Source organism: Carassius auratus, unplaced genomic scaffold, assembly GCF_003368295.1.
Source record: "Carassius auratus strain Wakin unplaced genomic scaffold, ASM336829v1 scaf_tig00216899, whole genome shotgun sequence".
Lineage (NCBI taxonomy): Eukaryota > Metazoa > Chordata > Actinopteri > Cypriniformes > Cyprinidae > Carassius > Carassius auratus.
Window position 1 is genome coordinate 98,999 of NW_020528792.1, and position 27,887 is coordinate 126,885.

General features: G+C 37.6%; 1 protein-coding gene across 2 annotated transcripts in view; it reads left to right on the forward strand.

The window, feature by feature from the left end:
• Positions 1–4,080: 4,080 nt before the first annotated feature.
• Positions 4,081–27,887, forward strand: part of chst10 (carbohydrate sulfotransferase 10) — an 82,599-nt gene continuing 58,792 nt past the window's right edge. The window contains exons 1-2 of one of the 2 annotated variants that reach the window (XM_026264338.1): positions 4,081–4,514; positions 10,724–10,848. In XM_026264338.1, the coding sequence (XP_026120123.1) occupies positions 10,749–10,848 (100 nt within the window). In that variant the 5' untranslated portion in view covers positions 4,081–4,514; positions 10,724–10,748. Of the gene's footprint in view, positions 4,515–10,723; positions 10,852–27,887 lie in introns of both variants that reach the window. The other variant, XM_026264337.1, reaches the window with a different exon arrangement.

Consider the following 27,887-nt stretch of genomic DNA (forward strand, 5'->3'; position numbering starts at 1 on the left):
ATGAGATCACAAAGATACTCAGGTGCAGTCCAATGAAGTGCCTTGTATGTTAAAATAAGAATTTTAAAATCAATTCTCGCATTTACGGGAAGCCAGTGTAATTGTGAAAGAACCAGAGTAATGTGTTCATGAGGAGAAGTACAAGTGAGCACACCAGCGGCAGAATTTTGTATATACTGAAGCTTGCTCAACGATTTAGCTGGAAGGCCAGAGATCAAGGCATTACAATAATCTAATCTATTTGTTATGAAGGCATGTATAAGCCTTTCTGTGTTTGCAAAAGAGAGAAAAGGTCTAAGTCGAGCTATGTTTCTCAAGTGGAAAAATGCCATTTTAGAGATGTATTCAAATGATAATTGTGGATCAAAAATGACACCAAGATTTCGCACCTGTGGAGTGGGGATTACCGTACAGGAATCAACAAACAAACTGATCTGCTCGGCCTTACGAGTAGCCACCACTGTACCAATCTGCATCAGTTCAGTTTTGGAGCCATTCAGCTTCAGGAAGTTATGCATCCAGATAATTATCTCTGCTAAACAACCATGCAAAGCTATTAATGAGCAATGGACATCAGGACTAGTGGTGATGTAAATCTGCGTATCATCTGCATAGCAGTGATACCCAAGACCATGTTTTCTAATGATCTGCTCAAGTGGAAGCATATAAATGTTAAATAATATTGGACCCAATACTGAACCCTGAGGAACTCCCTGTCGAACAGGCATGGTATCTGATTTGTAGTTACCCAAGCCAACAAACTGGGCACGATTCGTTAAATAAGACCGAAACCAATTGAGGACAGCTCCAGAAAGACCCAACCAATTTTCCAGCCTGTCGAGCAGAAGAGAGTGACATATAGTGTCAAAAGCAGGACTGAGGACTAACAAGACCAAAATACTGCATGCACCGGAATCCGCCGCGAAAAGAAGATCATTTGCGACCCTAATTAAAGCGGTTTCAGTACTATGCTCTCTTCTGAACCCAGATTGAAAAGGTTCAAAGAGACTGTTCAGAGCTAGTTGATTATTTAACTCAACAGCCACAACACGCTCTAGAACTTTAGCCAAGAATGGGAAGTTAGAAATTGCCCTGTAATTTGATAAATCAGATACATCACAACCAGTCTTCTTAAGGACTGGTGTAATGGCAGCTATTTTTAGTTCTGGAGGAACAATTCCAGAAGTCAATGACAAGTTCACAATTGAAGTCATAAAAGGGCAGACTGATGCAAGGCAGTTCATAATGACTGAGCAGGGAACCGGATCTAAAATACTGGTTGTGGATCTCATGGACTACACTGTACTTATAATAAAATCATCTCCGACCATTTAAAATTTTGAAAAGGTAGTAGTTGGGAAGTTTGAAGGCTGGATATTAACTGTTTAGAGAATACAGAGTTTCAGCCAATCAGAAGAGCTGCTTTGGGTCATTGCTGAGTAGGGGGAGGCTGCAGACCTGGAGCCGGTAGACATCATAGACTGTATATATACGCCCAAAGCAGTTTTATGCCCCTGTTGTTCCTTATATAGGCTATGAAAACATAATTGTGCCATAAGAAATTTAGATTACATTATTAACATTATTATGATGTTCACTGATACTAGCACTAATTTATCGAAACAATGAGCACAATTACCACATAGCAAACATAGTTTACCACAGATCAAACAAATCACGTGAAAACCAAATCACAATAAAATAGTGAATGCACACTTACTCTAAGATTCTCAATAGAGCTGAAAACTGAATGAGCGTCTCCTTCCTGTGAGAGATGCAGGTAAAGGCAAGAGTGGTGTATTCAGTCCTAAAATAATTTTAAAAACAATTGTTAGCATTTTTTCCCATACAGTGCCAATAACAAAGAAACTACATTTTAACACTAACCACAAATAATATTATCATATAGTCTATGCATAATAAAAGTACAATTACTGTACTGTGCACTTAGTATGATTTTCCAGTAAACTCAAAACTGAACGACACGTGTGACTTTCTTGTGTAATTATGCCAGTGATGCAGCCACAGTCCTAAGTGAAAATCGTAACAGTTGTTAGCAATTACCAGAAGATGCACAGCTGATAATAAATTGCATCACTGATAAGAAATGATGCGTGTATATACACATGTCTTTCGATGGAACACTCATTTACAGCTTGCTTGATACATTTAGCCCTCAGATGATCATCAATGCCAATGACAGAGTATACATTTTTTTAACACATTTACACCAGAGCAGATGTTCACAAACAGAAGCTAAAGATGAATTATTATTAAGCACACTATAAAGTTATTCGCGAGCAGAACCTAGTAAAATTTTGTATAAACATTCTTACTCAAATATTATTAACATTATAACTCATATTACTTTTATATCGTTGCTGTCTATTTTATAGAACATAAAAAAGTAAAAGTAAAGTAGAGCTTAAAAAAAAGCAGAGCTTTAGCTTTAATCAGTTAGGAACCTAGGTGTGCAATTTGATCGCAATCTTTCCTTAGAAAGCCATGTTTCTAGCATTTGTAAAACTGCATTTTTACATCTCAAAATATATCTAAATTATGACCTATGCTCTAAATGTCAAATACAGGAATGTTAATCCATGAATTTATGACCTCAAGGTTAGATTATTGTAATGCTTTATTGGGTGGTTGTTCTGCACGCTTAGTAAACAAACTACAGCTAGTCCAAAATGCAGCAGCAAGAGATCTTACTAGAACCAGGAAGTATGACCATATTAGCCCGGTCCTGTCAACACCGCACTGGCTCCCTATCATACATCGTATAGATTTTAAAATATTGCTTATTACTTATAAAGCCCTGAATGGTTTAGCACCTCACTATTTGAATTAGCTCCTTTTACATTATAATCCTCTACGTCCGCTACGTTCTCAAAACTCAGGCAGTTTGATAATAATGCAGTTTAAATCTAGAATAAGACCTAGATCTCTTTAACCTGGCTTACACATAACATACTAATATGCTTTTAATATCCAAATATCCAAAGGATTTTTAGGCTGCATTAATTAGGTAAACCGGAACCGGGAACACTTCCCATACCACCCGATGTACTTGCTTCATCATTAGAAGAATGGCCTCTACGCTAATATTAGTCTGTTTCTCTCTTATTCCGAGGTCACCGTAGCCACCAGATCCAGTCTGTATCCAGATCAGAGGGTCACCTCTACATCCCTGAAAGACAGCGGAGACCAGGAAAACTAGAGCCCAAGATACAGATCCCCTGTAAAGACCTTGTCTCAGACGACCACCAGGACAAAACCACAAGAAACAGATGATTCTTCTGCACAATCTGATTTTGCTGCAGCCTGGAATTGAACTGCTAGTTTCGTCTGGTCAGAGGAGAACCCTCCCCCACCCCCCCAATATATATATATATATATATATATATATATATATATATATATATATATATATATATATATATATATATATATATATATATATATATATATATATATATATATGTGTGTGTGTGTGTGTGTGTGTATGTATATATATATATATATATATATATATATATATATATATATATATATATATATATATGTGTGTGTGTGTGTGTGTGTGTGTGTGTGTGTGTACACACATATACACACACACACACAGTAAAATAATTTATATATTTATGAGTGCTTGCTTTATCACCTGGGTCCATCTATATAGTGAAATTAGATTAAGATAGTAATATATAATAATAAGTTTGCATAATCATAATAATAATATTATTGCTATCTAGAAAAAGGTTAAAAAAGGAATCCATGAGGGTCATTAGTGCACCTTTAAGTAGAGATTCACTTACTCAATCAGAACCTTTTCAAAAAGTTAAAAAAAGAGATCCTTTAAGGTTCTCCCACAGTTGCAATGTAGAAGGAACCTCAAAAGGCTAATTTTTAACCTTTTGTACTTATTGTAATTAATGGGGTTATTAAGTATTTCCATGAATTAGATGGATAAATTGATATTTGCTTTTCATTAAATCCTTTAGGCCTCAAAATCATTGAGTTTGCATTAGTGTTGCTATTTTGTAATATCTTTAGTAAAAATAATAAAATTTTAAATGCACGTTTTTTAAGGGGGGCATCTTTCCCCAATATATTCCACAAAATTGAAACCGTAGAAACCAAATGTTATTTTAAATATAGAATACGGTATAGTAAATTATTCTGTATCCATCTTCGTCAGAGTACAGTACAGAATCTACAGCAGTAGATGGCAGTATGTTACAGTTGGATTGCAACCCCCAGTTAATTCACAGAAGAACACGAAGAAGAAGCCGGAACCGCTCTCTGGCCCACTGTAATTACGCCAAAGTCGAAATTCGATCATAATTTTTCTTCCCCTACTCGATTTAGGCCACTTAGTGAACTGAACAGTCAGTGTTATCTAGTGATGGATTACGGACGGAGCTAATGTTCACCGGAATACAGCACCCAGTTATTGTGGAAACCCTGACAAGAAGAGATGACGGAAGGCACTGACGATTTACATTGAGAAGGTTTGGCATGGGCTATTTAGTTATACAGGCAGTCAATGGTTGCGACCGAAAGCCTAAAAATGATGCCTCTATATAGGCAGCAAAGGCAAATTTGATTCCAATGATCGTTTCATATCCTGTATACATAGCCTTTAAGCTGGTCGGTTTTTGAAGACAGCCCTAGACTAATGCTTCGATACCTATGATATTCCACTATTCAGTGCGTTCGATTACGCCGGTCAAGCCAGCTGCACTTCAGAAAAACACGGTCAAGCCAGCCGCGATTGAAATTCGTATGCGTGCGTATTATCTTGATTACGGTACTGAAGGGAAAAAACACACACACACACACACACACACAGAGAGAGAGAACGCTTTCAGAGCACTTTTCATTTAACGTTAGACGCTCATTTCTCGATTTCTTTTTTGTACTTCTTTCTATAAGACGGTTTCAACGGCATCAACATAAACAAACGTTAATGCGCGTGAGCGCTTTTGTGGACCTAACTTAACTTCCGGTAGACTCCAAATAGAATCAATAACAACAGCCAAGTCCCTCTAGAGTAGATATTTTTTGATAACAAACAAAATGTGTTTTCTGTGTGGATCAGGCGGACTTAATGAAAATGCTAATTCATTATTTGCCAGCAGGAGATGTTTTAAAGCATAGACATAAAGCGCGAGAAATAGAGGTTTCCCTAACAGCTGTAAACAAAGCAGAGCTGGTACGCTCACACGCTGCTTTATCACGCATATAACATGCAAGTCTTGTTTCAGAAATACAGCGATATAAAAACACCCGTGCCTCGTTTTGATATTTAAACATAAATGTAAGGAATTATTATTATTAAACGTGCAGTACGTTACGTTACTCATGTTTATTTAACGAAGCCTTTTTGAAAATCGATCAGTTTTAAAATTGTGGCGAGTCTCCAAAAATAAATAAATGTATGGGAAACACATCCCGCAGCACAGCCACCTGAGCCCAACTTCAGTCTACTAATCACCTTGGCTTTAACTGCGTTTGTAGATGGCACTGCAGCCAGACCGATATACACAACACAGACCGGAAGTTAACTTAGGTCCAGGCGCGTGCCCCCGATGAAACCGTCTCATTGGTGTTTTAACGGTTGTGTGTTACTATATTTTTCGACCTTTCAAATCATAGCAGAGTTCTTAGGAAAGATTGAAATGTGAAATTATTAGATTTTAGAGGGAGTTATCCCTTACGAAAATAAACCATGGTTTTACTACAAATAAAACCAAAAAACTGGTTACTATAGTTAATCCATGGTAACCACAAATTAACCATGGTTTTGCTAAATTAACCATAGTATAACCATGGTATTTGTAGTAAATCTGTGGTTATACAAATGGAAGTCAACACGCCAAAAAACCATGGGTTACTACGGTTTTACTATAATAAAACCATGGTTATTTTTCATATAGGAATTATTACACTTTAGAGGCGATAAAGATACAATTTTTTTTCATGGTTTAAGTATTTATTGAATCGTTCAAATCAAACTTTTCGTTCAAAATGGCTGATTCCATTAGAAAGGAAACTTTTTTTTTTTTATTGACAGTTCCATTTACAAAACAAAGTGGCATGAAATTTCAGTAGTATTCCTTGAAAATAGATCGGGTGCAACAAATAAAAGACAAAACAAAAATAGTGCATCTTTTAACAATCATAAAGAACATTGTCAGAAAACATTGTAAGAAACATACTAGGGGCTAGGACTTGTTCAGCAAATCGTATCTTTCAATTAAATTATCAAGTTTAATTGCATATTTGCATTTCATTCTCTTTAAGGCTTTAGTTAAGGAAAAAGTCATTGTGAAAAACAGAAAACTTATACCTGTATTTACATTTATGTATGTAAAATTTACAAAGAATCAGGACATTGTTAATCAAAAAATCTAAATCATTGTTTTGTATGGTAATGCCATAAATAATATCATTCTGAATAAAGAGATCTAGTGAGATATTAGAAAGGAGCCAGTCATGAATGTCAGTCCACAAAGCATCTATGAAAGGACATTGGAAGAATAAGTGTTCTGTGGTTTCTATACCTTTACAAAAAACACAGCTATTTCTGTCAAAGCCAAATCGCAGATGTAGAAATTCATTTGAAGGATATATACCATTTAAAATTGTAAAATGCATTTCTTTAGATTGTGGAGAGATGGGGAATTTAAGATATTTGGTTCTTAGAGAGTGTATGTCCTTTGAAAAGAAGTTAGCTCTGGAGTTTCGGAAGGAAAACATTGGATAGGAGATTTCATTAAAAAGACTTCTGATTTTTTTATTGGGGAATTTGGTGGATGCAAAGTCACAACCGCCCACTAAAAGACGTGGAAGACAGGGAGTGACAGTCACAGAGTTTAAAAGGTTTCCCTTAATTAGGCCCAGAATGGAGGCAGGAATTGCTCTAGTTATCGAATGGAAACACAAAAAGTTGTGTTTCAAACAAAAATTTTCATGGGACATTATACAACCTTCTCCATCAATAAAGTGAATCCCAGACCAGATGTCTTTATCCATTAATTCCTTATTATAAATTGATTTGTTTTTAATCAGGATGTATCTGTTGTTCCAAATTGGTGTACTGTGTGGGGTGAAATTATGACTGTACAACATCTTCCAATATAAAAGCACTTGCTGGTGAAAAAGGGATAGCTTAATAGGTAATTTTTGAATGGTGAAGTCACATCTTAATAACATATCAATACCACCTAATTTCTTAAAAATTTCTCAAGGAATATGAAACCAAAAAATTTCATTACTTAAAAGGGACTTTAACCAGTTTATTTTTTTAAGGTTCCGTTTATGAAATCGAAATCTATGGCTTGTAAACCACCATGTTTATATTCTTTGGTCATTACAGCTTTTTTAAAATAATGGGTTTTCCTTTTCCAAATATAAGCAAAATTAATTTGGTTAATCTTTTTCACGGCTCTGCTAGAGATAGCTAATGAATATGCATGATAGATACACCTAGAGATGCCTTCCATCTTAGTCAAAAATACTCGGCCCAGTAAACTGATATCTCTTAGCAACCAGAGATTAAGTTTAGCTTCGCAATTCTTCAATACCTCATTTATATTCTTGTTTTCTCTTACAGTGACATCTTTAGAAATATGTATACCTAAATATTTGACAACTGTCCTTATGGGAATGTTGTATGCATTTGTTAATACACAATGATGGATTGGCATTAGTTCACATTTGTTTAGGTTGAGTTTGAGTCCTGAGGCTTTGGAAAAAGTATCAATGGTTTTTATTATCTTTGGGACCTCTGTTAAATGTTTCATAAAAACAGTTGTATCGTCTGCTAATTGGCTTATAATTAAGGGTTTACCAAACACATTTAAAGGAGCAATATTCAAGGTTTTGACAAAAATAGATAGCATCTCAGTGGCAATAATAAACAAAAAAGGAGATATTGGGCAACCTTGTTTGATTCCTCGTTTGATAGAGAACCTCGGCGTAGTGCCACCTGGTAATGAGACTGAGCTGTTTGCATTATCATATAGAGATTCAATGATGTTACGAAAATTGTCCCCAAATCCAAAATGTTTAAGGCACTGGAAAATAAAAGGGTGTTCAATCGAGTCGAAAGCCTTATAAAAATCAAGAAAAATAATAAATCCATCGTCTTCTATTAAGTGACTATAATCTAAAAGGTCTAGAACTAAGCGAATGTTGTTGTGAATCGATCTATTTTTCATAAAGCCAGATTGAGAGTCACTAATAATTTTGTCCAAATTGGATTTTAATCTGTTAGTATAAACATGTGTAATAATTTTATAATCAGTGTTCAGTAAAGTAATAGGTCTAAGATTATCTAAATTTTTTGGGTCTTTGCCAGGTTTTGGGATTAAAGTGATTACTCCTTGATTCATTGTTGGAGGAAAAGATAGATTATCAATTGCCTCTTTTAACATTAAAATAAAGTCTTCCTTAAGCAAGTCCCAGAAATGACGGTAAAAGTTGGATGTTAGACCATCACAACCCGGGGACTTGTTCAAAGAGAGGCATTTCACTGCCTTTTTGAGCTCATGAGCAGTGATATCAGAATCACACAACCCTGCAAAAGTCCTCATCTATAAATATATATTATAGATACAATTTTTAATAATTAGAAAAAAATGGTCAGTTCTTCTATGGGACTTTCCATTTATATGCAGTTCCCCATATGTATGGAAGCATATGGGTGGCGATATTCAGTTCGGAATGTAATATGTAAAATGACAATGCAATATGTAAAATGGCAATACATTTCTGTATTTATATTTACATTTTCCAATACATTTGTGCAACGTACAGTGCAAAATGAAAATTAAATTAAGCAATAATTACACACTGCAATAAATAAATAAATAATAAATAATAAAGCCCGACTGGTGGAGGGCTGCAGTGATGGTTGACTTTATACAACTTTCTCCCATCTCCCGACTCAATCTCTGGAGCTCAGCCACAGTGATCTTTGGGTTCTTCTTTACCTCTCTCACCAAGGCTCTTCTCCCCCAATACCTCAGTTTGGCCGGACGGCCAGCTCTAGGAAGGGTTCTGGTCATCCCAAATGTCTTCCATTTAAGGATTATGGAGGCCCCTGTGTATGGAGCCAAAAGAGTATCAATAAAGATAAATGCACACACTACATTCACATATGCACACATAGGATTCATACATGCACATACATAATTCATAAATACACACACAGGATACACAAATGCACACAAAATTCACAAATGCACACACAGAATTTAAAAAGCACAGAAGATTCACAAATGCTTACAAAATTCAGAAATGCACACAAAATTCAGAAATGCATATACAATTCAGAATTGCAAACAACATTCACAAATGCTCTCAAGATTCACAAATGCACAGGACAAAATTCAGAAATGTATTTCTGATGCACACACACATATATCTTGATTTACAAACTGCTTGCGGTCTGTGAACTTCACTGCATTTGTGTGTGAATTTTGAGACTCCTCTGACTTGGCTCGACACACAAATGCCTTTTTTTAAACAGGGAATGATCTGCAACCAATCAGATATCTCCCTTGTTTGAGCCAATCACAAGAATGCACCCCACGTGGGGGATTGTTCACTTATAAGCCAATCAGCGAACGACTCACTTTCCTCAGCGAACAACTCACTTTCCTCAATCAGCGAACGACTCACATTCCTCAGCGAACGATTCACATTCCTCACGCAGCGAACGACTCGCTTTCCTTAGCGAACGACTCACTTACCTCACGCAGCCGGCGACTCACTTTGCGCAGCCGGACACCCACTTTGCGCAGCAGGAGACTCACTTTCCGCAGCCGTAGAGTCACTTTCCTCTCGCAGCGAACGACTCACTTTCCTTACGCAGCGAACGACTCACTTTCCTCACGAGTCACGCAGCGAACGACTCACTTTCCTCACGAGTCACGCAGCGAGCGACTCACTTTCCTCAGCGAACGATTCACTTTCCTCACCCAGCGAAGTTGAGCGAACGATTCCCTTTCCTCACGCAGCCGGCGACTCACTTTGCGCAGCTGGAGAGACACTTTCCTCTCTCAGTGGACCACTGACTCTCTCTTCATGTAGGGACCGAATATTATAATTAAAGTGACTTCTATATTGCATCCAAAACACATTTGTGTATCCTGTGTGTGTATTTATGAATCGTGTGTGCATATGTGAATGTAGTGTGTGCATTTATCTGTATTGAGACTCTTTTGGCTCCATGCTGTGCTCTTAGGAATCTTAAGTGCAGCAGAAATGTTTTTGTAACCTTGGCCAGATCTCTGCCTTGCCACAATTCTGTCTCTGAGCTCTTCAGGCAGTTCCTTTGACCTCATTATTCTAATTTGCTCTGACATGCACTGTGAGATGTAAGGTCTTATATAATACCTAGGACCATGTGATATACTTTTTTTTTTTTTTTTTAAATCTGCAAAAATGCCAACAATTCTGTGTGTGTGTGTGTATATATATATATATATATATATATATATATATATATATATATATATATATAAGATATACTTTTTTTGTTCTCTCTCTCACTGTTGCACTGTATACATAACAGAAGTGGCCATATGTATTAGCATAACTATGTAGAAAATAAAGATTCTGTGTTATGTAAATTGTAATGCATCAAAAAATTTTAATCGTAGAAACTAATCATGTTTTTTTATGTTTTGATTTATTTATTTTTTTGTAGGATTTGACATCCTGTTCGTGTGCCAATGATGCGCCGTCATTGGTTGCTGGTTGGTGCTTGTGGCTGGGTGCTACTTATCCTTATGTTCGTCAGCAAGTTCATCAACTTCAGCTTCAGAATACCAGGTGGTATGTGTTTATCACATTAGGTCAGAGTTTCTATGCAGAGATATTGATTTAAAGTGTTTATCTATGTTGCAATGCAGTAACATTTAAAAACATTTTGAAAATGTACCCCTTTAAAACTTAATGCTTTATTTTTGACTGATCAGATGTTTTTTTGACATGTTTATCCTATGCATGTTTTTCAATTTTGCCAGCATTAGATCAGTTTTTACCGAGGTGAAAAGCATAGGCACCGATCACCCACAAAATACCTCTAGATCACTTTGGTCATCATAGTCAATTTCTCCTCTCAGTCCCTCATTCACATTTTAAAACCAAAGGCTACCTGGCTTTTGCTATGGCATCTTCTAGGATCTGGAACGATCTTCCCCTTCTATTTGTTTGTATAAATCTTCTTTGAAGATTGATTTGTATTCTGTTTGTTTTAATTCTGTTTGAGGGTGTATCTTTCATTTGTCCTTTTGTTATATTGAGGATGTATGTTTTTAAGTTTATTTTACATTGTTGTACAGAACTTTGGTTTCAACACCTGTTTTTAAATGTGCTTTAAAACTAAACTAAACAAATCAACCTTAGTCTTCAGTATGCCCACATATAGCTCATCGGCTAGCCCGTCTACCTGTGTTCGTCATACCAAAAACGAACATAAAAAAACTAAGATAAAAAACACTGTTAACCTTTAACATTGTAAAGAGTTACCAATACTAAACCAGTACTAATCTGCACATTTACCTTTCGCATACTGCATTATTTGAAATATACATTACAATGTGTTTTTGCCATAGTGAATTTATTATTTTACATATAAATAAATGCTATATAATTTATTTTTAGCAGTCTGGATGTTATGGTCAGCACACAGTAATGAAAGGGTTAAAGTCGGCATGAAACAGAAGTTGAGATTGTCATTTTTTCCTTGCTGTGACGTATATCCGAGTTAAACGGCTTCTGAAATTAGAAAAAAATGTAGGGCGGGGCTTGGTTTCGTCCATCGGGGAATTGATTGGATTGTTGGGCGTTGCAAACAAAATGGAGGCAGATTTGAATGCTAGTTTGCATTCAGTTGTGGATGATTGCTCTCCACCGTTACCCTCCCATCAAGGATTTTTTATTGAGGAGCCCGGCGACGAGAACGAGGAGCTAAATTTCAGGCAGGAATCAGCCCATATTTATACGAGCCTCCCGCAAACCAAGATGAGTCGAGTGAAGTTGTCGTTCAAGTTCACCCTCGAGAGTTTCTCTGAGAGGCGTTGCAGAAACGGGACAGACACCTATAGCCGCACCCTCATCGGCTCTGGCTGCACCCTTTCACCATGGCACGTGACCGAAAGAGAAGAGAGGTCGTTTCGAGGGGGGATGGTAGGGTAATGTATTTGATTAAAGATTATAAGGGTACATGAATTTTAAAAAAAAATAATGAAGTGCACAGATAAATCATTTATAATGCACACTACAATATTACATATAAAAATAAGATTTGTCAAATTTGATTTCATGCCGACTTTAACACCCTGACACAAAAATAAAATATATACAACTTTGGTAACACTAACTATATTGGTTAAAACGAACACTATTTATATAGCATTTATGAATCTTAGTTAATATTATGTTCAAAATGTACTACCGTATTTTCCGGACTATAAGTCACACTTTTTTTCATAGTTTGGCTGGTCCTGCGACTTATAGTCAGGTGCGACTTATCAAAATTAATTTGACATGAACCGAGAGAAATTAACTAAGAGAAAACATTACTGTCTATCTACAGCCGCGAGAGGGCGCTCTAATGCTGCTCATTGCTCCTGTAGTCTACACTGAGCAGCACAGAGCGCCCTCTCGCGGCTGTAGATGGTAATATTTTCTCTTGGTTCTAAATAAATGTGACTTATAGTCCAGTGCGATTTATATATGTTTTTTTCCTCATCATGACGTATTTTTGGACTAATGCAACTTATACTCAGGTGCGAAAAATAGTCCGAAAAATACGGTAATACCTTATTATGCATAGTTACCTAAAATGCATAGTTGATATACATTAGGCTAGTTAATATACCATGAACTAACATGAACAGTTTTATTAACTTATATTAACAAAGATGAATCAATACTTTTTAATAAATTAAATTAATGCATTAACTAATTAAAAAAATTAGATCTTATTGTAAAGTGTTACCAAAGATTTAATTATCTATAAGCAATTTTTATAATTGATTTTAATGATCTATAAGCATTCGCGAAAATGATATAAATCTATATATAACTGTTACGGAGGGGTAATCACAAGACTTTAGATCCACTTGCAAGCTTTTAATAAGAAACATCGTGGTCGTACAGGCAGGGGTCAATGACAGCAAACAAGACAGGGAAGAACAAGCAGAATCGTGGTAGGTACACAGGCAGAATGTCAGGGTGTCAAGCTGAGAATCACAGTCCAAAAAACAAACAATATAGTCCAGTAGGCAGGCAGCAGTAATCATAAACTGGGGAACAGACAAAATAAGCATCCGACAGACAATAGAAAATGCTCAGAAGTGTAAACCGTAGTAAAACAAGACATCGCGATAAACACAAGAATGCTGGCAGTTCAAATACTAAAATCCAATGAGCTACAGCTGGAGAGTAATTTGAGTCCAAGGATGGAGCTTGTGGGAAATGTAGTGCAATAGTCACTGTGTGTGTGTATGTGGTTGTAGGAAGAGTGGCAGGAGTGGCAATAGCTTGCATACAACTTTTACCTCATTTTCTCTGCTGCGGTCGAGTTGGGCTCTGCATTTGCTGGCATCTTCCATGAAGACGCGTCAACTTTCAGCAGTGATGCTGTGCCAGACAGTGCGACTCCTGTGAGGCTGTGACCTGTCCCTGAACCCTCAGGCGCGCTAGCGCGCCCACTCGCAAAGCAGACAACCACGCCTCTATTACAGCGGGCCTTTTTTTCCACATTTTTTTTAATTCAAATATTAATTTTCACCTTTCAAAATTATTTTTAAATTAAATTAATGCATTAACTAATTAAAAAAATTAGATCTTATTGTAAAGTGTTACCAAAGATTTAATTATCTATAAGCAATTTTTATAATTGATTTTAATGATCTATAAGCATTCGCGAAAATGATATAAATCTATATATACTCAGAATTTGTGCTCTGCATTTAACCCATCCAAAGTTCACACACACAGCAGTGAACACTAGGGCTTGCATAGACTAGTCGATTGATCGACTATTTCAACCACTAGTTGGCACTGTCAGAAACATTCGACCACTCAAGCATGCATTAATCATAATGCGTACAAAGAGTTTGCAAGTACGACGTGAATTTTAGGATTACAATATTGCTAATGTTACTTTCTATGACCTTATCTATCTGTGCCTGAAGCCGAATACCTTATTCCGAATGGCACTGATAATGGCTTCAAAAATGAATAACAGACAAGGAATAATTCTGCCTGAATACTCAGCTGAAGCTGCCACAGTCTGGAGTTTGCTAGATAGCAGGTGAGCCAGGGGATCAGTGCAGTATTATACAGAGACCTCTAAAGTCATGAGTGTGAATTGAATGAATGTATACTTTATGAGATAAAAGAGCGCAAATCAAACACAGCATTGCTGTTGTCTCTCTGTGCATCTCTCAGAAATCAGAGCTCGCCAAGGAATAATATCACCTATAATAATACATCATACACGTTCTATTGTTTATATTTAAAGGGCAATGCTTTAAACCACAATATGATAGGAATGAATAGATTAAGCACTGCACGCTCATCTATCAAACGGCCGCACTGCGCGTCTCAGTATCTCAAATACCAGAGAGAGAGCAGGCTAATAATCAACTTAGATATGGATACATTTTCTATTTGGCCTACATGTTTGCATCTTAATCTTTTGCTGGTTTGCGTGGCACACACACATTTGTTCACTAAACATTAAACATAAACATTACTCTTTAAGCAATCTTTGCTTTAAAGAGTTAATGTAATGAAAATGTGCGCAATGAATTGATTCAGTCGTGTTCAAATGATCACTGAATCTCTCTGCTTGCATGATAAATATTATTTTAGTTTAACACTGCATACTTGATCAGTGATAACTATGAAAAAAAAAAGATAGCCATAACGGTTTTATCAAGTACTGTACGACGTTGTATCTGTCATTTTTTTTTTTTTGATTGTTACAGACACAAATACACGTACTGGCTGTTTCATGAAAATGTAAATATGTAATGTCAAAATAGTTTTGACAATTTATATATGTAATTGTTGGATAAGGCTATGAATCTATGAGTATGAGGCTATGAGTAGTCGAGTAATTCAAGTATTTTTTAAATAAAAAATCGACTAATAGAAATCAGTAGTCGTGCAACCCCTAGTGAACACACACACACACTGTGAACACACACACGGAGCAGTGTGCAGCCATTTATGCTGTAGTGCCCGGGGAGCAGTTGGGGGTTCGGTCTTTGCTCAAGGGCACCTAAGTTGTGGTACTGCCGGCCCGAGACTTGAACCCACAAACCTAGGGTTCTAACCACTAGGCCACAGCGTCCCCTCATGAATGGATGGACTGTATCATATCTTGACATTGTATCTAGGGCTGGGATAAACGATTATTTTTTTAAACGATTAATCTAGCGATAATTTTTTTCCAATGTATCGATTAATCTCACAATTAATTTTCCTAGACCGATTCGATTTCGATTATCTCCCCATTAATTGACTACTAACAATTTATACATGTTGATTTACATATCTGAATGAAAAAAACATGAATTCTTTAACATTGCAATATATGTTTATTGCTCTTAAAATTACAAAATAAAAGACTGACTAAGAATGCATTACTTTGCACTTGTATAGAGATAGCATTCAATAAAACCTTGAAGCCTTGAAAACACATAGCTTACTGAAACAAGCTTACTGAGCACATAGGGCCTAGCTTACTGATAAAAAGTTCTTCTTTCAGATGAAAATAACAACAACTTGATGTCTAGCATTCAATAAAAAAGGTCACCCAAAATACTTTTTTAGAGCAATTGAAAGAATACAGTAACCAATGTAAACTTGAGGGCTTTAAGCTAATACAGAGAGTGCTTTTCCAAAAAAAAAAGTAACAGTGGGAGCCAGCAGCCTGTCATGGAGAAAAAAAAAATCTCTGAATGCTCCACGTGAAACTTTGGCGTTCCTCTCTTTTTCTATGGTGTCTAATGATTTTGGTTAATATGCACGAGGGAGAGAGAGAGAGAGAGAGAGACAGCGCTCGTGTAGTTTGAAGACTGTGCGTGCGTGAGCGCGCATGAAACTTTGGTGTTTCGCCCTTTTTCTATCGTGTTTAATGATTTTGATTAATATGCACAAGGGAGAGAGAGAGCAAGAAGCGCTCGTGTTGTTTGAAGACTGTGAGTGCGCGAGCAGCTGGGGCTCTTTCTCGTACGCGCCCTGTCAGGCGCAGCAGTCATTCTACATCACTCACCGATCAAATAAGGCTTTGACAGCCGCCAAAAAAAAAGATCAATGCAGAAAAACCCCTGGATTGGTTATATAACGTTGGACAGAATGTTGATCCGGCCATCGCGTATATTCAGCGCACATAAGGTAAACGTTTTGCAAACGTTTTTTAGAGAACTAAAAACAAGTCAACCAATCGATGCGCATATTTTGCGTCGGCTTATTTTTTGCGTCGACGTCATCGATGACCTCGACGCGTTGTCCCAGCCCTAATTGTATCATATCTTGACATGCACAGTATGTTACTACAGCTTGTGAGTGGTTAGATGTTGAGTGTTATTTGATTCTTTCCTGTGGAGCTAATGTTAATTAATTGATGTTAGCCTAACACTCCAACTGAAAAAAAAAAAAGTTTTATATGGTTTATTTTGATTGTCCCCTTAATCAGTCGACTGTAAGCAACTTTGCAAGAACATGCCAACTAACTCTCATTAGAGTATTAGTATGCTCAAGAATGTTTGCATCTAGTATGGTTGCAGAGAGCATAGTCAGTTTATCTGTTGGTTGACCATCAAGTCAAGTCACTTTTATTTATATAGTGCTTTAAACAAAATACATTGCGTCAAAGCAACTGAACAACATTCATTAGGAAAACAGTGTGTCAATAATGCAAAATGATAGTTAAATGCAGTTCATCATTGAATTCAGTGATGCCATCTCTGTTCAGTTAAATAGTGTCTGTGCATTTATTTGCAATCAAGTCAATGATATCGCTGTAGATGAAGATTAAAAATTAAGTGTTAGCATATTTACAGTAGCAGACATACTAATACTCTAATGACCGCTAGTTGATCTGTAGTTGCAGAGTTACTCATCAATAGCTGTCTAAAGGGGATCATCAAAATAATCAAACTGATATTACAAAAAAAAATATTTCAAAACAAATGTTTCACATTACACATTCATCTGACCTGATATGTGATCTTATGGCTGTTTGAGAGAATTTTTATTATTATTATTATTATTATAATTATTATTATTATTATTATTATTACTACTTATAAGTGGTCTTTGACTGCTTTAAGTAAAGAAGAATCAGAAAAATTTACAAGATATGAGACTTATAATACATTATAACTGAGAAATATAATCAATGCAAGTGGATGCAACGTGTTTATTGTGTTATAAATCATGATACTTTTAAAATGGAATAACGACAAATAAGTAAATAGTATAATATATTAAAACTGTTCTTTTTAATATTCATGAGATTATACAACATATTATAAGGATTTTTTTATAAGGCATTATGCATTCATTAAAATGCCTTATGAATGCACTTACAATGTATTATAAATATGGCAAATATTGACATTTCTGTCAATTGGAAAAAATTAGGGGAAAAGAAACATGTAGTGCATTTTTGTTGCTAAAAATTATCCCCATCACGGCTGCAGCTTCTCAGTGACAACATAGTGATGCTGCTCCCATCATTCACAGTTGGGTTATTAGCAGAAAACACAGAGCTGGACTTGAATTTTGGCGTGGGATTGTGGCTAATAATAACAATTCTTCTCATCCCCACAGGTTCCGTGCTTATAATGCGATGACAGGTGACGGAATCTATCATTTGCACGTGCTTTTTAGTCTTGAGAACTCACTCACGTGCTCTCATTTTCTGTGTGATTTTGCTGCGTTTCCTCAATGAAAATAGTTCCAAATATAGTAACAGCTCAGCCGCTTCGCATCTCTAAAAGCAAACACAGCCGAGTTTCATTCATTCAATGAAAGTGCGTTTTTGAATGAATCAAGTGAGTCAGTGATTCATGATTATCCATTCATAAAGACAGTCACTTGCTTCATTCCTGAATGAATCAGCCATTTGAATGAATTATTCAGTGATAAAAATGCTGACTTTAATCTCCAGATGAATGTATGAATTTAATTGCACTCATGCCACCTCTGAGCCTTATTAAACATCTGAATATCTACCTACAAGTCACTTTTGTGTTCTTCTGTGCCACCTCTGTATTACAAATTAATCTTTTATTAATACTAATTTCATATGATTGGTAAAAGTTTAGTTTAATTAGTATCTGTGCAATCATTTGCAATCTTGTCAGCAATATCGCTGTAAATAAAGTGTCCCCAACTAAGCAAGCCAGAGGTGACAGCGGCAAGGAACCAAAACTACATCGGTGACAGAATGGAGAAAAAACCTTGGGAGAAACCAGTCTCAGTTGGAGGGCCAGTTCTCCTCTGCCCAGACAAAACCAGCAGTTCAATTCCAGGCTGCAGCAAAATCAGATTGTGCAGAAGAATCATCTGTTTCCTGTGGTCTTGTCCCATTGGTCGTCTAGGAGACAAGGTCTTGACTGTGGATCTGTCTCTGGGGCTCATCTAGTTGTCCTGGTCGCTGCTGTCTTTCAGGGCTGTAGTGGTCCTTTCTAGGTGCTTATTGACCATCTGTACTGGATACTTACTGGATCCGGGTGACTGCAGTGACCATCTGATCTGGTGGCTATGGTGACCTTGGAATAAAAGAGACTAATATTAGCGTAGATGCCATTATTCTAATAATGTAGCAAGTTCATCGGGTGTTATGGGAAATGTTCCCGGTTCCGGTTTTGCTTTACCTAATCAATGCAGCCTAAAAATCCTTTAACGGATTTTGGATATTAGTAATGTGCTAGTGTGTTATGTGTAAGCCAGGTTAAAGAGATGGGTGTTTAATCTAGATTTAAACTGCAAGAGTGTGTCTGCATCCCAAACAATGTTAGGTAGGTTATTCCAGATTTTAGGCGCTAAATAGGAAAAGGATCGAATTGCTTTTTGAGTTTTGAGAACGCAGCTGATGTGGAGGACTATAATGTAACAAAAGCTCATTCAAATACTGAGGTCCTAAACCATTCAGGGCTTTATAAGTAATAAGCAATATTTTAAAATCTATACGATGTATGATAGGGTGCCAGTGCAGTGTTGACAGAACAGGGCTAATATGGTCATACTTCCTGGTTCTAGCAAGAACTCTAGCTGCTGCATTTTGGACTAGCTGGAGTTTATTTATTAAATGTGCAGAACAACCACCCAATAAAGCGTTACAATAATCAAACCTAGAGGTCATAAATGCATGCATTAACATTTTTACATTTGACATTAAGTGCATATGTTGTAATTTAGATATATTTTTGTGGTACTGCCGGCCCGAGACTTGAACCCACAAACCTAGGGTTCTAACCACTAGGCCACAGCGTCCCCTCATGAATGGATGGACTGTATCATATCTTGACATTGTATCTAGGGCTGGGATAAACGAATATTTTTTTAAACGATTAATCTAGCGATTATTTTTTTTTTGATGTATTGATTAATCTACAATTAATGAGCTCTATGAACAATGCATGGCAAAAAAGAAAAAGAAAAAAGTCCCTGGACATGGGGTTTATTTATTTTTTGCCATAAGTCTATACATTTTATTACATCTTTACTATAGTGATAATTTTGACTTATGTCTGTTCTAGAGACGTTACAACTTTTTGATAAAGCTCTAATTGGTTTTCTTTTGGAAATATATTTCAAATTAATCCTGAATGCATTTATGACTGTAAAAGCATATCGATGTGTGTCACAATCGCAAAATTGATCAAAGAAATCGCGATAGGTTTAGTTTTTTTGTCCATATCTCACAGCCCTAGTTCATTCAATAAATACAGTTAACAATCTAGCTTCTGAGTACTAAGTTATTAACCCAACAATAGCGGGGGTCAGTTAATTTTTTTGATGTGGGCCACGCAAACATATGTGTGTGGTTGTGTGGGCCGCGAGTTGAAAAAGGTTGGGAACCACTGTTTTAGGTTATTACATGCAGATATTTTAGGTCCTAAAATTAACACCTCTGTTTTTTGTTTTTTTTTCAGAATTTAAAAACTACTAGTCATCCATTTTTTTAGATCGACTATGCATTCCATTAGTTTTTAAAATTCGTATATTTCTTCGGGCCGCAAAGAAATGTAGAGCTGAGTATCATCAGCATAACAGTCAAAGTTAACACCGTGTTTCCTGATGATATCTCCCAAGGGTAACATGTAAAGCGTGAAGAGTAAAGTCCCTTGTACTGAGCCTTGAGGTACTCCATACTGCGCTTATGATCAAAATGATACCTCTTATATCACTGCTACGAACTGATGGTGGTCAATGCGTATGACCATGCTAATGCGCTTCCATTAATGTCAGCAAAGTTTTCTAGTCTGTGCTAAAGAATGTTGTGGTCAGAAGTGTCAAACGCAGCTTTAAGATCCAATAGCACTAATAGAGAGATACAACCACTATCAGATGATAAGGAGAGAAGTCTCAGAACTATGATGCGGTCTAAATCCTGACTGGAAATCCTTTTCTTATAACATTTTCCTCTAAGAAGGAATTTAATTGTGAGGATACTGCCTTTTCTAGTATCTTGGGACAGAAAAGTGAGTTTCGAGATTTGTCTGTAATTAACTAGTTCTTTGGGGTAAAGTTGTGGTTTTTTGATGAGAGGCTTAATAACAGCCAGTTTGAAGATTTTGGGGACATATCCTAATGACAATGAGGAATTAATAATAGTCAGAAGAGGATCTATGACTTCTGGAAGCACCTCTTTTAGGAGCTTAGATGGAATAGGGTCTGACATGTTGGTTTAGATGATTTAACAAGTTTATACAATTCTTCCTCTCCTATAGTAGAGAATGAGTGGAACTTTTCCTCAGGGGCTCTGTAGTGTACTGTCTGATGCAATACTGTAGCTGACGGCTGCATGGTTACAATTTTATTTCTAATTGTATCAATCTTAGAAGTAAAAGTACTTCATAAAGTCATTACTGCTATGCTGTTGGGAAATGTCAACACTCGTTGATGATTTATTTTTCGTTAATTTAGCCACTGTATTGAATAAATAAGACAGGTTACTTTTTACTTAAAACAAATATATACTTTTGTGTAGGGTAGAGCAGTAGGTCTATGTCATTATTTCTGAGGTGAATGAATGATCAGTTATTTAGGCAATATTTTTTTATTAATGTACTGAAGTCCACAAAATTACTAGTTAGTAGGCACTGTAGAATGAATTCTTTACAGCCTTTAAAAAATAATAATAATAATAATAATAATAAAGAGTAACAAAAATCTCTCCTGGTTTTAAAAGCAAATGAAATAAAATGCACACAATAATTACTAAAGAACAAACAAAGAACAAATATACCTGTGCAATTACATTCCCTGAGCCCCCCTTCAATGGACTTCAATGTGCTATCAGCTTCACTCTCTCTGTTTGCTGCTCCTCGATGCGTTGTGTCAGTGAGTCACGTGACGTCACAACAGTGACTCACAGCAGAGCAGCAGGAGGGGGAGGAGTAGCAAAGTTATGGAGCCAGAAGAGTCTCAATAAAGATAAATGCACACACTACAGTCACATATGCACACATAGGATTCATACATGCACACACATAATTCATAAATACACACACAGGATACACAAATGCACACAAAATTCACAAATGCACACACAAAATTTAAAAAGCACAGAAGATTCACAAATGCATACAAAATTCAGAAATGCACACAAAATTCAGAAATACACACACAATTTAGAAATGCACTCAAGATTCACAAATGCACAGGACAAGATTCAGAAATGTATTTCTGATGCACACACAGATATATCTTGATTTACAAACTGCTTGCGGTCTGTGAACTTCACTGCATTTGTGTGTGAATTTTGAGACTCCCTTGACTTGGCTCGACACACAAATGCCTTTTTTTAAACAGGGAATGATCTGCAACCAATCAGATATCTCCCTTGTTTTAGCCAATCACAAGAATGCACCCCACGTGGGGGATTGTTTACTTATAAGCCAATCAGCGAACGACTCACTTTCCTCACGCAGCGAACGACTCACTTTCCTCAGCGAACGACTCACTTACCTCACACAGCCCGCGACTCACTTTGCGCAGCCAGCGACCCACTTTGCGCAGCGAACGACTCACTTTCCTCACGAGTCACGCAGCGAACGACTCACTTTCCTCACCCAGCGAGCGACTCACTTTCCTCACGAGTCACGCAGCGAACGACTCACTTTCCTCACCCAGCGAGCGACTCACTTTCCTCACGAGTCACGCAGCGAACGACTCACTTTCCTCACCCAGCGAGCGACTCACTTTCCTCACGAGTCACGCAGCGAACGACTCACTTTCCTCACCCAGCGAGCGACTCACTTTCCTCAGCGAACGATTCACTTTCCTCACGAGTCGCGCAGCGAATGACTCACTTTCCTCACCCAGCGAGCGACTCACTTTCCTCAAGCAGCGAAGTTGAGCGAACGATTCACTTTCCTCACGCAGCGATCAACTCACTTTCCTAAGCGAACGACAGCCGGAGACCCACTTTTCGCAGCCAGAGAGCCACTTTCCTCTCGCAGCGGACCACTGACTCTCTCTTCATGTAAGGACTGAATATTATAATTAAAGTGACTTCTATATTGCATCCAAAAGAATATTTAGATATATTTAAATATTCAAAAAGGTTTAAACATTTTTTTTTTTTTTTACTTTCATTAAAATATTTCAATAAAATGAAATAATTGCCTATTGCAAATTTATGTATCCATGGTTAACTTTTTTTCTGCAGTTTTTAAATTTTTATTTAGTAAAAAATAATAAAAAATAAACCTGAATTGTAATCTAAACATCTGTATTTTCATACAATTTAATACAATTGCTGTGTGAACACGTTCATGTGATTGGCTTATAAGTAAACAATCCCCCCACATGGGGTGCATTCTTGTGATTGGCTAAAAGAAGGGAGATATCTGATTGGTTGCTGATCATTCCCTGTTTAAAAAAAAGCATTTGTGTGTCGAGCCAAGTCAGGGGAGTCTCAAAATTCACACACAAATGCAGTGAAGTTCACAGACCGCAAGCAGTTTGTGAATCAAGATATATGTGTGTGTGCATCAGAAATACATTTCTGAATCTTGTCCTGTGCATTTGTGAATCTTGTCCTGTGCATTTGTTAATCTTGAGTGCATTTGTAAATGTTGTTTGCATTTCTGAATTGTGTGTGTATTTCTGATTTTTGTGTGCATTTCTGAATTTTGTATGCATTTGTGAATCTTCTGTGCTTTTTAAATTTTGTGTGTGCATTTGTGAATTTTGTGCGCATTTGTGCATCTTGTGTGTGTATTTATGAATCATGTGTGTGCATGTATGAATCCTATGTGTGCATATGTGAATGTAGTGTATGCATTTATCTTTATTGAGACTCTTCTGGCTCCATAAAGTGGGCCAGGATGTGAAAGCTGCGTTTGCTCAGGATTGTAGAGGTAGAAGACATGCACAAAGTATAATGAACGTAGATGAGAGATATTTAAATTAAAACATCGATTCAATTACAGTTGTATCAATCTGATACCAATACCAGTGTTGGCATCGATACTATCAATATTTAGATTGATCCACCCATCCCTAGTAGCCAGTACAAAAATCACAGGGGATTTATCATTAACATTTGTTTTTCTGGATAATGTTATATGAAGCACCATTTCTTCAAATGACTTGAAGCCCGCCCTCTGATATATACTGAAAACATTGTTATAAATTGAAGCAACACCTTTACCTTTTGGCCGTGGCTCATGTTTATAACAGTAATCTTGGGGGGTGGACTAATTTAAAATTAAAAATCATCAGGTTTTAGCCAGGTTTCTGTCAAACAGAGCACATCTATGTTATAATCAGTGGTCAAATCATTTACAGAAAGTGCTTTCGTAAAGAGGGACCTGATTTTAAATATTTGGACTCTGTATCAATGATGCCAGAGCATGCGTTACAATGCTCATCAGCAGTTTTCAGGGCCTGCAGCTTTTTTCCTCTCAAGAATTTTCAGAGGATATTGGATCTTGTGGCTTCGGCCTCGGCAGTGCTCCAACTGAGCTTGCTTTACATGTGCTTCCTACAGCAAGCACTGGCTGAAAACACGGGTCCCACGTTGAGTGTGGACCTCTGGCACTATTCGCCTCAGGGTGACTCAGAACTGTGTTACAGCACTGTAGCCCTGGAAGGTGGCAGACTGTTATCAGTCAGGCGTGGATTTGGGGATGATCTCAAAGCGAAAAGTAATTTCTATGGATGCCAGAGACAATGTTTCCACAGGGGAATGGTCCCTGCACTCCCAGGTAGTCCAGTTACTATGGGAGACCTTTGGCAGAGTGGAAATCGATCTCTTTGCGTCACCAGAGAAAGCGCACTGCCCAGCATTTTTAACGAAAGGGAGGGACGTGCTGGACCATGTATGGCCCAGCCGCCTGCTTTGTGTTTCCCCCTGTCGCAGTGTTACCACAGGTGATCAAGCAAATCAGGGTTCCTGATTGGTTCCCATAGCTGATGCAGCTAGTGAACACGAACTCAAGCCTGATTCCGGTGAGGAGGGATCTCCTCTCTCAGGCCAGGGGCGCGATTTGGCACCCGCGGCACGACTTATGGGCCTTGCACATCTGGGCCATCAATGGGTACCTGCGGACCTCCCAGAGGGAGTGTTGAACACTATTACGCAGGCAAGAGCGCCTTCTACTAGAAGGCTTTACGCTTCAAAGTGGTCAGTGTTTTCCGGCTGGTGCTCGGATCAAAACATAGGAGATTCTCTCCTTCCTTCAGGAGCTGTTGGAGAAGGGCAGGTCCCCTTCCACGCTCAAAGTTTATGTTGCTGCCATAGCAGCGTTTGGCAAACCTATTCTTGGCCAGCCACTGGGAAGGAACGATCTCATCATTCGCTTCCTGAGAGGTGATAGGAGATTAAACCCTTCCTAGCCCCCTCTGGTTCCGTTCTGGGACCTCTCCACGGTCCTGGATGCTATGAAGGGCACCTCCTTCGAACCGCTGCAGTCCATGGATTTGCGGTATCTTTCATTTAGGACCACTTTCCTTGTAGCTCTCGCCCTCTGTCAAGCGAGTGGGTGACCTGGGAGCTCTCTGTGAGTGCTATGTGTATCGAGTTTGAACCTAACGACTCTAAAGTCATTCTCAAAACGAGACACGGTTATGTGTCCAAAATGCCTTCCACTCCGTTCAGAGCACAAGTCATTTCACTCTCAGCTCATTCAAGATCTGATAGTGAGGGCGATGTGAACCTCCTCTGCCCGGTCAGGGTGCTGAGGGTAATGGCAGACTGTCTGCTGCTTTCAGACAGTCAGAGCTCTTTGTTTTTTTTTGGTGGCCGTACTAAGGGACTAGCCATGTCAAAAGAGAGCCTTTCCAGAGCGATAGTTGACGCTATCGCTCTGGCTTATGAGTCTAAATGCCTTTGCTGCCCGCTGGGCATCAGAGCTCATTCCACAAGAGGCATGGCCTCCTCATGGGCATGGTCTAGTGGTGTTTCACTCCAGGACATTTGTATGACGGCAGGCTGGGCCTCCCTGTCTACATTCATGAGGTTCTATAACCTGGAAATTCCTCCTTGTAGGCTAAGCTGTTGTCAGTGTAGGTGTAATATCCACTGATCTGCCCGACTCGGTGTCGTGCAGACGGTGTTGTATGAGCGTGCTGCTAGCACGGGTCTAAGACTAACAGATCAGGCTGACTTAGGTCCTCCCTGACTGTAATTCTACAAGGATATCTGTCCCTCTGGCTCAGATGTCAAACTGATGTTAGCCTTGCTTCTATGCAGTTCAGGCTGACTTATGTCATTCCTGACTGTTATACTATGATAAGCACCCATGTCCTTTTAGATGGTCGTATTATATTCTTCGACCCACGTTCGTTGGTCTGGATTAACCCGCTATTATGTATACCTGGGCATATGCCCTTGGGAATATATGTGTGCACATTACTAAGCTAGTTTACGCAACACTCGTTCCCTCATCTAGAGAGAACCGAGGTTACGTTAGTAACTGAGAGCGTTTTACAAATGCTGGAAATGTGGCTTTCTAAGGAAAGATTGCTATCAAATAGCACAGCTAGGTTCCTAACTGATGACGAAGAACTGACAGAGCAACCATCAAGTCATAGAATGCATTCTAGGTTATTACTAGAGGTCGACTGATATTGGATTTTGCCGATTCCACACTCTAATAGGGCTCTATCAAATCTGTAAAATATTTTCCTAAATTCTTTATTTTCATTTAAATTTTTCTGGAAAAATTTTTTCCATTTAAATTTTTCTCCACTCCTTTTTAATAGTTAAATTGAAGTTTTATTAATCATAAAACAAGTCTAATTAAAATAATGAAACATACATTTTCACATCAGTTTAATAAAAGTTTAACAAAAATTACATTCTAAGGGCCCATGTTACATTTTATTTTTTAACACCATATTTTTTATTGTTACCAAATTCTGTGTTTTATTATGTATAATTATTTGATTGCAAAAAAAAAAAAAAAAAACTTTTCTTAAAGCCTTGATTTTTTTCCCCTTTCTCTGTATATTAAAATTTCTATTGTAATCAAATCAAGGCAGGAAACATTAATTTAATTTATCTTTTAATTACTAAAAATTAAGAAAACTTTTTTTGCCAAACAAAGGGGATTTACTATTGAAATTCAAACATGGAAGAAATGTTTTTAATCTTTAAAGGGGGGGTGAAATGCTCGTTTTCACTCAATATCCTGTTAATCTTGAGTACCTATAGAGTAGTACTGCATCCTTCATAACTCCAAAAAGTCTTTAGTTTTATTATATTCATAAGAGAAAGATAGTCTGTACCGATTTTTCCCGGGTCTTGGCATGGGAGGCGGACGCACTAACAAGAAGGCAGAGATATTTTAAGCAGTTTTACTCACCGCCTGCGGTTCCAACACACGATCGTGACCCTTTTTCGTTGGGATTGCATCATCCTTAAGAAATAAACGATACCCAAATCCGTCGTCAAACTGGACCTTGTTTGTAAAACAAGCATCTTTGAAATGCAGGGAACAAACAAAAACACTTGCACAACTCCGTTGATGCTCTGTAAAAATAAACTCCATCCACTGGTCCCTTAATGCTGTTTTTTTTTTTTTTGGTAAAGGTAATCTGTGCAGGGTTGTCTTGCCCTGGCAACCAAAAATACACTTCTTTTGTGACATTTCGCGACACTCTCGCTCTGATCAGTGAATTCTGTGCTCAGCCTCTAAGTGCTCTGCTATACGGGAGCGCGTGCTCTTCTGGCAGACGTGCCCTAGGACCCATATAAGGAAATTCCGCTCCATCTAACGTCACACAGAGCCATACTCGAAAAAAACTTTCCGAAACTTGTGACAAACCGGAAGGAGTATTTTTGGAACAGAAATACTCCTTCAAACGTACAACTTAATTTTTGAAACTTTGTCCATGTTTAGCATGGGAATCCAACTCTTTAACAGTGTAAAAAACTCAGTATGCATGAAATAGCATTTCACCCCCCCTTTAAAAAATAATGTTTGTTTCATTTTAGTTGTAGTAGTAGGCAGTGTACATCTACTGAAAAATAGACTTCAAAACCGGACTTTTATTTTGACGGGTTGCCGTTAATACCTGTACAGTTCTGTGCATGTGATATGATGCTTTTGGTCAAATCATACAGTCAAATGCTAATGAAGTGACTCTCAGAGCAGTCCTGG